Source organism: Lepus europaeus, chromosome 9, assembly GCF_033115175.1.
Source record: "Lepus europaeus isolate LE1 chromosome 9, mLepTim1.pri, whole genome shotgun sequence".
In the NCBI taxonomy this organism is placed as follows: domain Eukaryota; kingdom Metazoa; phylum Chordata; class Mammalia; order Lagomorpha; family Leporidae; genus Lepus; species Lepus europaeus.
Window position 1 is genome coordinate 117,312,959 of NC_084835.1, and position 13,340 is coordinate 117,326,298.

Consider the following 13,340-nt stretch of genomic DNA (forward strand, 5'->3'; position numbering starts at 1 on the left):
CTCAAATAAAAAAACATAAACTCAAAAAACAAAAGCGACTTCGAAAACACTGCCCAGATAACCTGACACATAGTAAGTATTATATTTAAACTACTTTTAACTACTCTTCCTGTAATCTTAACTCTGGTGTTATTAGTGTCACATTTAAAGTATCTGCCACAAGAGTAAAAAGATCAGGGCCCCTGCTGTGGCACAGTGGTAAAGCTGCCGTATGCAGTATGGGAATCCCATATGGGCGCTGCTTTGAGTCCCGGCTGCTCCACTTCCCATCCAGCTCTCTGCTATGGCCTGGGAAAGCAGCAGAAAATGGCCTAAGTCCTTGGGCCTCTGCACCCACGTGGGAGACCTGGAAGAAGTTTTGGTTCCTGGCTTCAGATCGGCGCAGCTCTGGCCATTGTGGCCAACTGGAGAGTGAACCAGCAGAAGGAAGACCTCTCTCTCTCTCTCTCTCTCCCTCTCCTCTCTCTGTGTATCTCTTAGAAATAAATAAATAAATCTTTAAAAAAAAAAAAAAGAGTAAAAAGATCTACAACTTATTCACATTATACCCCCATTATCTCATAAACAACAGGCAATCAAGAAATGTCTGGGGGGCCGGCACTGTGGCTTAGCTGGTAAAGCCACCACCTGCAACACTGGCATCCTCTATGGGCGCCAGTTCAAGTCCTGCTGTTCCACTGCCAACCCAACTAATGTGCTTGGAAAGCAGTGGAAAATGGACCCTGTGCACCCACATGGAAGATCCAGAAGAAGCTCCTGGCTCCTGGCTCCTGGCTCCTGGCTCCTGGCTTTCGATGCGCCCAGCTCTGGAGATTGCAGCCATCGGGGAGTGAATCAAAGTATGGAAAATCTCTCTCTCTTTCTCTCTGTAACTCTGCCTTTCAAATAAATAAATATACCTTTAAAAAAAAGAAACAAAGAAATGTTTGGGAGGGGATAGATGTTTGTTGCAAGTTAAGATGACTCTGGACATGCACATCCCGTAAGAGAGTGACTAGGTTCAAGCTCTGACTCTGTTTCTGATTCCTGCTTCCTGTTAATGAACAACCTGGGAGGCAGCAGGTGATGGCTCAAGTAGTTGAGTCCTTGCCACCTATGCTAGAGACCTGAATCAAATTTTGGACTCCTGGCTTTGGCCTAACCCAGTCCCAGCTATTGCAGGTGTTTGGAGAGTGAACCAGAGGTTAAAAGATTATTATCTGTGTGTGTATGTGTATGTGTATGTGTATTTGTGAGAGTGAGAGGGAGAGGGAGAGGGAGAGAGAGGGAGAGAGAGGGAGAGAGAGGGAGAGAGAGAGACTTGTTTTCAACTAAGTAAAAATTTAAAACAAATATTTGGGGAATAAAATTACTGTCTTTCTACTGGTGGCAGCAGAAGGGAAGGCCTATACTAATTAGAGCTACTACTACCCTGATTATGAATTTACCATCTGTTTAAACTCGCCCTATTGAGCCATTCTTTCTAGATTCTTTCACAGTCCCATCAGGCCCACTTGTACTCCAACCAGCAATACTACCAACATCCATGATATCGCAGTTACCAGCTCACCACAGTTCAGAGGGGAGTTTAAAAGCAATGAGTAACAAAAAGAAGACACTGCGATGACAAGACTGACACAGAGAAGAAATACTAACAAAAAAAAACTGAACAGAAATCAGCCCCAGGAGTCAAGTTACCTGGCAAAAGGTAAAGTCCTCATTCCTTGAATCTAACTTACCATATGAATAACAAAAAAACAGGCTTGATTTCATGAAGGTGGCATGAGGGCCATGGATGACACACTTCAGGTCAACCTAACTTTACAAATCCTTATCAGTAATTTTTTTATTTTAGCAAAAATTAATATTTTTGGTAAGAAATAGTTTTTTTCTTTTATTTACCTCAGATAAGATTAAAATAATTTTAGGGAGAAAATTTCTTTCACTATGCTTACTAAAATTGAGTTATTTGGTTCCAGATGTGACTGATGTTAGCAATATCTGGAAATATCTAGAGATTTGATTATATGTCCTCAGGTATTTAATTTCTGAAATGCTAACATATTTTGTTCCTTTAATGAATCAACAAAACTACTGCTTCTATTTTTCTTAAAATTGTCAAAAGTGGGGACATTAAGAAATTTCATTTGTCTCTTAATATACAAAGGAAAGAAATTGTTCCCAATAGGGATTTATTCCCTTTAAATAAGTAAATCAAATATAATTTCGAGCAGTACTGTTTAATTTAGCATTTCTAACATACCAGTTGGCACTTGTACAACAGATTTAACCTTTAAGTAAAAATAATTCATTGAATCATAAAAGATCAGCAGCCAAAAATCAAAAGAGAATGACTAACTTTTACAGATAAATGTTCTGGCCAAGAAATTCAAGTTAATTTAAGCAGCAACTGATAAAGCATTCTTCACACTTCCAAGGAAAAATTCATTTGTTGAAAAGCTTCAGTATGTAAAAATCATCTAAAAGAACTACAAAACTTCATGATAACCTTAAGGAATAAAGAAAAACCAAGATTAAGAACTACCATCAGTGGCTGGCACTGTGGAGCAGGGGTTAATACTCTACCTGAGGCACCAGCATCCCATACGGGTGCCAGGTGCCAGTTCTAGTCCCAGCAGCTCCTCTTCTAATCTGCTGTGGCCTGGGAAAGCAGAAGATGGCCCAAGTTCTTGGGCCTAACCCAACTTCATAGTGACCTAGACCCAGCATGGAGACCCGGAAGAAGCTCCTGGCTCCTGGCTCCTGGCTCCTGGCTTTGGATTGGTGCAGCTCCAGCCATCGCAGCCATCTGGGGAGTAAACCAGAGCATGGAAGACCTCTCTCTCTCTGCATCTGCTTCTCTGTAATTCTGCCCTACAAATAAATAAATGAATCTTTAAAAAATTGTTTGATTCTTCTCCCCTGACATAGTAAGCAAAAGGAAGAGAAGAGAAAAAATGGGGGCCAGCACTATGTTGTAGCAGGTAGGCCCGCTGCCTGTGGTGCCCGCATCCCATATGGGCACTGGTTCGAGTCCCGGCTGCTCCACTTCGCATCCAGCTCTTTGCCTTGGCCTGGGAAAGTAGAGGATGGCTCAAGTCCTTGGGGCCCCTGGACCCACAATGGAGACCCGGAAGAAGCTCCTGGATCCTGGCTTCAGATCAGCGCAGCTCCGGCCATTGAGGCCAATTAGGGAGTGAACCAGCGGATAGAGAACCTCTCTCTCTCTCTCTCTCTCTCTCTCTCTCTCTCTGCCTGTCCTCTCTCTGTGTAACTGACTTTCAAATAAATAAATAAATCTTTAAAAAAAAAAAAAGAAGGGAAAAGATGGTAGGAGGCAGGAAAGAAGGAAGGAAAAGACAGACCACACATTACCAATATACATTAACAAAACAGATAGAATATTAATTCTTCAAGCAAGGTAGACGCATCAGATGATAAATTACAAATAAAAGACAGAAATCAACAAATGATTTGGAATAATACTGAAGTGTCAAAAATATACAATTTCCAGGTACATGGATACACTAATAGTCCATAGATCTCTTAAATATTATGCTGTAACACAGAACTCCTAAGGCCACAGTACATGTCTTGATTTCCCATGCAAAACTGTATCAAAACACTTTCACAAAAAAAAAAGTGGGTGGCATTTTCCCTAGCAGCCAGTATGCCCGCTAAGACATCATGGCCTTCAAGGCTACAGTCATTTGGGTTTGACAGCTGGCTCCAGCTCCTGACTCCAGTTTCCTGCTAATGTAGACTCCAGAAAGCAGCAGTGAGGGCCCATATAATCGGTTTCCTGCCATCCACATGGGAAACCTGTATTAACTTCCCAGTTCCCAGCTTCAGCATGGCACAGTCCCGGCTGCTGTGGAATCTGGGGAGAGAAACAGCTGAAAGGAGCTTTCTTTCTCTATGTCTTTAACTCTCAAATAAAACACTGGAATGGTTGAAAAGATGACAGTTTAGTTTTTCAAAAATAATAAAAGAAAAATAAAATATAATGGCCATGTTTTAAAAATTATCTTCCCTATTGAAATACAAATAACAAAGAACAAGGCATCCTTCTGATGTCTCCACATTTTGAATGATTATTCTAAGACTGATGGGCAATATTCACTATAGAAACTGTACATTTAAATCCTAGTAACCTGGGGTCGCCGCTGTGGCATACGGGTAAAGCGCTGCCTGCAGTGCCAGTACCCCATAAGGGTGCCGGTTCAAGTCCTGGCTGCACCACTTCCGATCCAGCTCTCTGCTACGGCCTGGGAAAGCAGTACAAGATGGCCCAAGTCCTTAAGCCCCTGCACCCACATGGGAGACCCAAAGAAGTTCCTGGCTCCTGGCTTCGGATCAGCACAGCTCCAGCCATTGCAGCCAATTGAGGAGTGAACCAACGGATGGAAGACCTCTCTCTCTCTCTCTGCCTCTCCTACTCTCTGCGTAACTAACTTTAAAATAAATAAGTAAATAAATCTTTAATAAAATCCTAATAATTTACCAGTTGTTTAAATGACATAATTATAAACTTTAAATAAAAATTCCACTTCTTCCCATGAAGTAGCAACAAGGACTGACTCTGTCCTTCCCAAGAAATCAACTAGAAAACTGCACAAAATATATTTTTAAAATTTATTGTTAGACAAGGGACAGGAGACAGTGCAGACTGTGATACCGAAGAGAAAGAAAACAAGCAATGACTGCATGCTATGCTAAAAACAGTGTCCAGAAAACAGCAAGAGAAACCCAAAGAGACTGGCAGTGTCGATGACATAAAGAGATAAAGACACTCGGCAGAAGCTGTGATGATCACAAGTTGCGGGACAGAGGACCAGACACATGGGAGCTATGCAACAAAAGAGACCCAGAAAATTAAATGGGGTGCCATTCAGTCCTTGCTGAAGCTGGGTAGCTCATGTTATAGACAGGAACTCCACACATGCCAAAAATGACCACTGTGATTTAAAGAGAACAATTCCCAGGGCTCGCACAGCACAGTAAGAGACTCAAGCTTCAGTCAGCAGAAGTCCCAGAGGGTCACACTGCAGGAAGAGTTTAACTCCCAGTAAAAGTTACTTGAGATCAGAGTTTCTCAAACTAAACATCACTGACATCTTGAACCAAAAATTCTTTGTTGTGAAGAGCTGGCCACTACATGTCACTAGCAGCACTCCAGGTATGACAACCAAAACTGTCTCCAGACAGTCAAATGTCCCCAGTAAAAGTGCTCCCAATTGAAAAACACTGCCCTGGATCCATACCAACAAACTTAGACTTGAATAAATGAAACTGCTCCACAGGTACTTCAGAACCTGTCAAAACAGAAAGCAGGAACAAGTGTGACGCTGTACGCTAAGTTGTCACCCTGCTAGGGATAACCACATCCTATATGAGAGTGCCTGGTTCAAGTCCTGGCTACTCTGCTTCCAATCCAGTTTCCTGTTAATGTTCCTGCAGGCAGCAAATAAAGGCTCAAGTCCTTGGATACCCACCACCCACATGGGAGACCCAGCTGGGGTCTGTGGCTCCTGATCCAGCCCCAACTGCTATGGGCATTTGGGAAATAAAACAGTGGGTGGAAGATCAAGACATTTATCTCTTTCTCTCTCTCTCTCTCTCTCTCTCTCTCTCTCTCTCTCTCTCTGCCTTTCAAATTAACAATTTTTTAAAAAGATGCACCACAGCTTCAGAAGTGACACTTTCACTGAGCATGAGGTGCAGCAGCTTTCCCAGAAGACTGGCCCAGTCAGCCAGCCCCAGCTCCAAGGTAATCATGTGCAAGAGCCAACTGCAACCGCAAGGCGATGATCAGAACAGAACACGGCAGAACAGACGACAGTATGGTGGAGTGTGCGCCTCAGGCATCAGAGAAACACAAAAGGATGTTGCAGCCCCTGTTAAGAATTAAGTACAGACAATAAGCACAACCCCACTTGCACTACATTGTGGGAAGGAACTTTGGTAGTTATGTGATACCAAACCAAACACTTCCTCTACTTCTACCTGGGCCAGGTGGCCATTCTTTCATTCAAATCAGGTTTAAAGCCTTGCCTCTGCCACAAACCCAGTAACCCAACCAAAAACAAGGACTGCAATCTAAATTCCAATTATCACAGAGGAAAATCTTCAGCCTTGCTAAATGAGCACCTCAATCTTTAAACCGTTATTGTATTTTGTACACGGCATCCTTTGTACTATCTTGTTGTGGTTATGAAACAATTACCCAAAGAGCTTATATTTGTATTTATTTTCTATTCTATTCTTGTCTGCCTTGCTTTTGCTGTTGATGTTGTTAATTCATCCTTTGAAAAGTAAATCTGGGGTAGGTGTTGTGACATACCAGGTTGAGCCATTGCTTGTGACATGTGCATACCATATGGGCATCAGTTCTAGTCCTGGCTGCTCAACATCTGATAGAGCCTCCTGCCAGTGCACCTGGGAAAGAAGCAAAGGATAGCCCAAGTTCTTGGGCACCTGTCACCCATGTAAGAGACCTTGGGCACCCATCACCCATGTAGGAGACCCAGATGGAGTTCCAGGCCTTTGGCCTGGCCCTGCCACAGCTGTTGCCACCATCTGGGGAGTAAACCAGTGGATGGAAGATCTGTATATCTCCCTCTGACTTCCAAATAAATAAATTTTTTGAAATTATTTAATAAATCTGCTGGAGATACAAAAAAAAAAAACAATTGTAAAATAAGAAAATTTAAAAAGCAATCATTCAACAAATTAATATTCAAAACGGCTAGAAGTTAATCAAAAATTACTAAAATATCAAATATGAACATCTATAAACAGTAGGAAAATCCAATGAAAAAGACCTAACACTGAAACACTTAGAGAAAACTTCAAGATACTGTTCAGAGAAATTAAAGAGCTAAATATGTAGAGATCTGGTGTTCACGGATCAGCAGACTCAATATGGTTAAGCTGTCAATTCTCTCCAAATTGATATAGATTCAACGTAACTGCATTCAAAATCACAGCAGGCATTTTTGGTAGAAACTGACAAGTTGATGCATGTTGGAAATGTAGGGGACCTAAAACAACTTTAAAAAGGAAGAAAAAGTTGAAGAATTTATACTACCTGACTTCAAAATTTCTAAGCTACAATAATTAAAAGAGTTGAGTATTGGTATTAGAGAAAATGAACCAATGGGATACATTCCAGAAATAAAATCATACATAAGCAGGGTAGTTGGTAGGAAATTTAGGAACAAAAGCACAGTCACTTGAATAAATAGTGCTGAAATAATTGTTTATCTATATGCAAAAATTTTGAAAAAAATTTGAATTTTGGTCGGTGCCACGGCTCAATAGGCTAATCCTCCACCTGCGGCGCTGGCACACCGGGTTCTAGTCCCGGTCGGGGCGCCGGATTCTGTCCCGGTTGCCCCTCTTCCAGGCCAGCTCTCTGCTGTGGCCCAGGAGGGCAGTGGAGGATGGCCCAGGTCCTTGGGCCCTGCACCAGCATGGGAGACCAGGAGGAAGCACCTGGCTCCTGGCTTCAGATCAGCACAGCGCGCTGGCCGCAAAACACTGGCCATAGCAGCCACTTGGGGGGGTGAACCAACGGCAAAAGGAAGACCTTTCTCTTTGTCTCTCTCTCACTGTCTAACTCTGCCTGTCAAAAAAAAATTTTTTTTTTAATTTTTACTTGTACCATATATAAAAAGTAACAGGAGCCAGCACTCTGGTGTAGTTGGTAAAGCTGCTGCCTGCGATGCCATCATCCCATATGGGCACCAGTTCATATCCCAGCTGCTCCACTTCCTTTTTTTTTTTTTTCTAAATTCACAGGCTTTCATTGGGGTTCGGCTCCCGGGCGAGGTTCCACGGCCCCAACAGAGCAACAGAGCAAGGGCCAGGGAAGTCGCGCATCAGAGACTGGGAGGGCTCCTTTTATAGATTCAGGGCATGGGGGTTAAAGGTTGAGGCAGGTCTGATCCTCATTGGTTGACCTTTAGGGTCCTTGACAAGGACTTTCTTCCCCAGAAGTAGGTCTCTCCATTCCTGGAAGTGTAGGCCTTCCCTCCTTGCAGATCCCAAAGCTACCATCCCGACCTTTTGATGATAGGAAAGGGGACGACGATAAGTCTCTCTGGCTACTTCCTGCTGACTGGGGGCGTATCTACAGGGGCCCGCTGGGGGTATCTTGGGGCTCTGCAGGGACAGGCATGTATGGATGGAGGGCTGCTCCACTTCCAATCCAGCTCCCTGCTAATGGCCTGGGAAAAGCAGTGGAAGATGGCCCAAGTGGGCCCTTGCCACCTTCTGGGAGACCCAGATGAAGCTCCTGACTCATGGCTTCAGCATGGCTCAGCCCTGGCCATTGCAGCCACTTGGAGAGTGAACCAGCGGATGGAAGATCTCTCTCTGTGTTTCTCTCCCTCTTTCTCTGTAACCTGGACTTTGAAACAAATAATCTTTAAAAAAAAATTGCACAAAATTCATCATAGAGGTAAATGTACCTGGCATGTCGACATCCCATACCAGAGGGCCTGGTTTGAGTCCCAGCTCCTACGTTTCTGATCTAGCCCCTGGCTAACACACAAGCTAGGAAGCAGCAGATGATGGTTTAAGAACTTGGGTCCCTGACACCCACCTGTAAGACCCTGATTGAGTTCTAGGATCCTGGCTTGGCCTGGCCCAGCTATTGCAGGCATTTGGGGGAGTGAACCAATGGATGGAAGATTTCTCTCTCTCTCTCTCTCTCTCTCTCTCTCTCTCTCTCAGAGGATGGAAGATTTCTGTCTCTCTCTCTTTCTATCTGCCTTTCAAATAAAATGAAAATAATCTTAAAAAAAAAAAAAAAAGAAAACATCTATATTCTCCAGATGGCAAAGATTTCTTAAATATAATATCAAGGCTGGCACCGTGGCTCAATAGGCTAATCCTCCGCCTTGCAGCACCGGCATACCCGGTTCTAGTCCCGGTAGGGGCACTGATTCTGTCCCGGTTGCCCCTCTTCCAGGCCAGCTCTCTGCTGTGGCCCGGGAGTGCAGTGGAGGATGGCCCAAGTCCTTGGGCCCTGCACCCGCATGGGAGACCAGGAGAAGCACCTGGCTCCTGGCTTCGGATCAACACGATACGCCGGCCACAGTGGCCATTGGAGGGTGAACCAACGGCAAAAAGGAAGACCTTTCTCTCTGTCTCTCTCTCTCTCTCTCACTATCCACTCGGCCTGTAAAGAAAAAAAAAAAAAAAATTCAACAAATTAAGAATACAGAGAGGGGACAGCACTGTGGCTAGTAAGTGGGGCTGCCACCAGCAGCGCTGGCATCCCACATGCGTGGTGGTTCAAGTCCCAGCTGCTCCATTTCCAATCCAGCACTCTGCTGTGGCCTGGAAAAGCAGTGGAAGATGGCCCAAGTCCTTGGGCCCCTGCACCCACATAGGAGACCAGGAAGAAGCTCCTGGCTCCGGGCTTCAGATCTTTACAGCTCTGGCCATTGGGGCCAATTGGGGAGTGAACCAACAGATGGAAGACCTCTCTGTCTCTGCCTCTCCTCTCTCTGTGTAACTCTTTCAAATAAATAAATAAATCTTAAAAAAAAAAAAATACAGAGAATATCTTCAACTTCACAAAGACATCTATAAAGTCCTAGACTCAATATTACATTTAATGGCAAAAAATTAAATGCTTCCTCTCTAAGATCAGGAATGAGGTTCTTATCATATCTACCCAACATTTTACTATAGGTTCTAGACATGGAAATTGGGAAATAAAAAGAAATTAATGGGTATCCAGATGAATAGGAAGAACTAAAACTCTTTATTCACAGAAAACAAGGCTAAAACTGTTTTAATTCAAAGATAACATGACTCTCTATGTAAAAAATCCTAAGGAATCTACCAAGAAAAAAAGAAAATGCTACCAGAATTAATAAGTTCAGCAAAGTCATAGGACAGAAGATTAAAACACAAATATTAACTGCATTTCTCTATACTTGAAATTAAAAATCCAGAAAATGAAACGTTAAAAGGATTTTCATTCACAACAGTATTAAAAAGAAAATACACTTAGGAATAAGTCTAAAAAAAAAAAAAAAAAAAAAAAAGACTTACAATTGTGACAAGCTACCCCTTTATTTTCAATATCTAAAAAAATACCTTCGTGGGAAGACAGCAATGACTTTACCACCTACTCCCCTATAGCTCTTTGTTCGTTTTTATGTTTCTTCTGTTGGCGTCTTTTGCTAATAAGACTCAATAAACGATCTTGTAAATAAGAAAAAGAATACTCAGATTTGTTAACTGAAAACTGCAAGGCATGTTCAGTATCTTTGGTCACTAGGGAAATGTTAATTAAAACTAGAGATACCTTTACACATATATCAGACTGTCTGACAAGAAAAAAACAGAAACCTGAACATACTAAATGTCAGAGGAAATGCAGAACACTCCATAGGATCCTACCTGTAATAACTACAATCTAGAAACAACCCATATACATGTCCATTAAAAAATGAATGACCTAACAAGTCGTGCAACCAGAATTCTGGAGAATGGCCTGTTGCAGAACATGTCCAAAATAAGCCTGAAATAATAAAATAATGATAAAATAATAATAAAAAAATCCTTTGAAGACTAATGAGACAATGAAACCATCTCAAAAGAACAAAAATATGCCAAAATAATAACACTATTATCCAAGAAAACATTAATTCTTACCATATCTATAGCAAAAAGGCTGCTGTCATCCCAGATATCTGATGAAATTGCTTCACCAATAAGTATCATATCATCCGCAAGCAATTCCAGAACTCGAATTATCATCTGTCTGCTACCTAGGAAAACAAGCAGGAGGAAGATAAGGGAATAAAAAGAAAGCTACTTAACTTTCAAAGAATCAGCTCAATTCAATACTCTAGTTAGATATACCCCAAAATTCCCCTCTCCTTCCCTCTCTCCCTCTTCAGTCATATTACTAATTGACTACAACAAATCAAATTCACTCATATGCAGAAAAGATACTCAAGAGTAAAGTAGCGCAACAGGCATTTAGTTAGCAATTAAGACACTGATTAAGAAGACCACATCCCATATCAGAGTGCCAGGGTTCAGTGGCCAGCTCCAGCTCCTGACTCCAGCTTCCTGCTAATGCAGACCTAGGAGGCAGCAGGTGACAGGCCGAGTAACTGAGCTCCCGCCACCAATGTGGGAAACCCAGCTTCAGCACCAGGAGAGTCCAGGCCATTGCAGGCATTTAGGGAGTGAACCAGCAAACATAGCAGTCTCGTACTGGTTCATTCATATTTCCTCTCTCTCTCTCTCCATCTCAAAGAAAATTTTTTTAAAAAAGATAGTAGCAATAACCTATCTAAAAAAACAAGAGCTAGTGGCCGGCGCCGCAGCTCACTAGGCTAATCCTCCACCTGCGGCACCGACACCCCGGATTCTAGTCCCGATTGGGATGCCGGATTCTGTCCCGGTTGCTCCTCTTCCAGCTCTCTGCTGTGGCCCGGGAGGGCAGTGGAGGATGGCCCAAGTGCTTGGGCCCTGCACCTGCATGGAAGACCAGGAAGAGGCACCTGGCTCCTGGCTTTGGATCGGCGCAATGCGCCGGCCATAGTGGCCATTTTGGGGGGTGAACCAATGGAAGGAAGACCTTTCTCTCTGTCTCTCTCTCTCACTGTCTAACTCTGCCTGTCAAAAAAAAAAAAAAAAAAAAAAAAACAAGAGCTAGATTAAAATAATTTCTCAAATTCAGGACCATCTTGTTATACTTAATATGTGACAAAGCACCCAACAATTGTAGAAAATGCATTATAATAATTACTATTTAGTACTTGAAAGATTAAGAATCATCAGAAATTAGTATTTTCTGACCCAGGAATTGCCTAGGAAACAGCTTACGCTGGAGTAACTAAAGCAATAAATATCTACACTGGCATTTGCCAAAGACACTTCAGAAATTCCATCTGCATTTGTCTTAAATTCAAAAAAATTCCAAAAGAAACTCTGCTGCCAGAGTCACATCCACCAGAGCACTCTCCCCTCTCCAAACACAGAGTAACAAAGGAATTCCATGCTTCGTTATTCTGTGTGAGGTGAACATTCAAACAAGACTTCTTGTCTCCCATCCAAAAGGTTAATTTCTAATGAATAAAACTACCAGATCATAAGGATCTAGATTAATTCTTTCATTAGAACAGCTGGAGCAAGTTCTCTAGAAATCTCTTATGATATTGAACAATTACAAATTAGGCAATAATTTAACAGAAAAGGGCAAGAGAACATTTAGAAATTTTTATGTACCAAGAAATAGCTTTCTAATTATTAATCTGACTTTTTACAGGAAATTAAGAAAAGGTTAAATGCAAAATCATTAAGTCTAAAACTGTTCTTCTCCATACACCAGGCAGATAAACATATACTTTATGATACCAAAGTTCAGACCTTCCTTCATTTCACATTATTAGCATATGAATTCATATGTAGTCCTAACTCCTGGAAGCAGTCATTCACTTGGTGAGAAGTAAGGTATACATTTTTCCTCAGTACAAAAAAACGTTCAACATTTTTCAAATACATACCTTCCTCCTGCTTTTCTTCCCATTACCTACCAAGAGGCAAAAAATAGCCACAGGACTTAAACAACCATTAACATGAAATATATTTTTTACTTTACCTATACAAACTAAGAAGGGCAAAACTTGCTTGCTTACCTGCTGCTAGAAATGTGTACATTTAGAAAATAAAAAGCATCACTGCTTCTAAAGTTTATCTTGCTAAATGCTGACATATTCAGAAGCCCAGACTTCGGATGCAGAAGAACTCTGGTTCAAGATCTTGCTCTCAGCTATTTCAGTTTCTAGAACACTCTAAACCTCAATTTCCTCACATGTAAAAAGGGGACCAGAACTAGTAACCACACTATTTAGAAAGATAAAATCATTCAGTGAGAGAAGTACACCCAGAAAAGTATGACAGTGGAACACAGCAGGATTCAATACATGGTAACTGCTATTTACCTAGCACACTGAGTAACCCCAGAATCTTTGAGGGTTCTTTTTGTTGAAAAAAATCATATCACTACAAAGAATTCAGGTTTGGGGATTTGCTCTTAACATGTTTCATGACTTAGGCAGGAAATAAATGGGAAGAGTAAAGAACTGAGAGCAATTCAGAAAGTTTCTAAACAAAAGCCAATGATTTTTTTAAAATTGTGGTCAACTCAAGCCAGTCAACCTTCTCTGGTTTTTTCCAGTGCATTATGTTGTCTGGGTTTATGTTTAAAACTGCTATACACGGAACAGCACTGTGGCGTAGTGGGTAAGGCCACCAACCACAGTGCCAGCATCCCAAATGGGTGCCGGTTCTAATCCCGGCTGCTCCACTTCCAATCCAGCTCT

General features: G+C 42.0%; 1 protein-coding gene across 5 annotated transcripts in view; it reads right to left on the reverse strand.

The window, feature by feature from the left end:
* RTTN (rotatin) overlaps positions 1-13,340 on the reverse strand; it is a 231,755-nt gene that overhangs the window by 197,391 nt on the left and 21,024 nt on the right. For 4 of the 5 annotated variants that reach the window (XM_062201792.1, XM_062201791.1, XM_062201790.1 and 1 more), the window contains exon 10: positions 10,657-10,772. In XM_062201792.1, coding sequence (XP_062057776.1) covers positions 10,657-10,772 — 116 coding nt within the window. The remainder of the gene's footprint in view (positions 1-10,656; positions 10,773-13,340) is intronic. The other variant, XM_062201793.1, reaches the window with a different exon arrangement.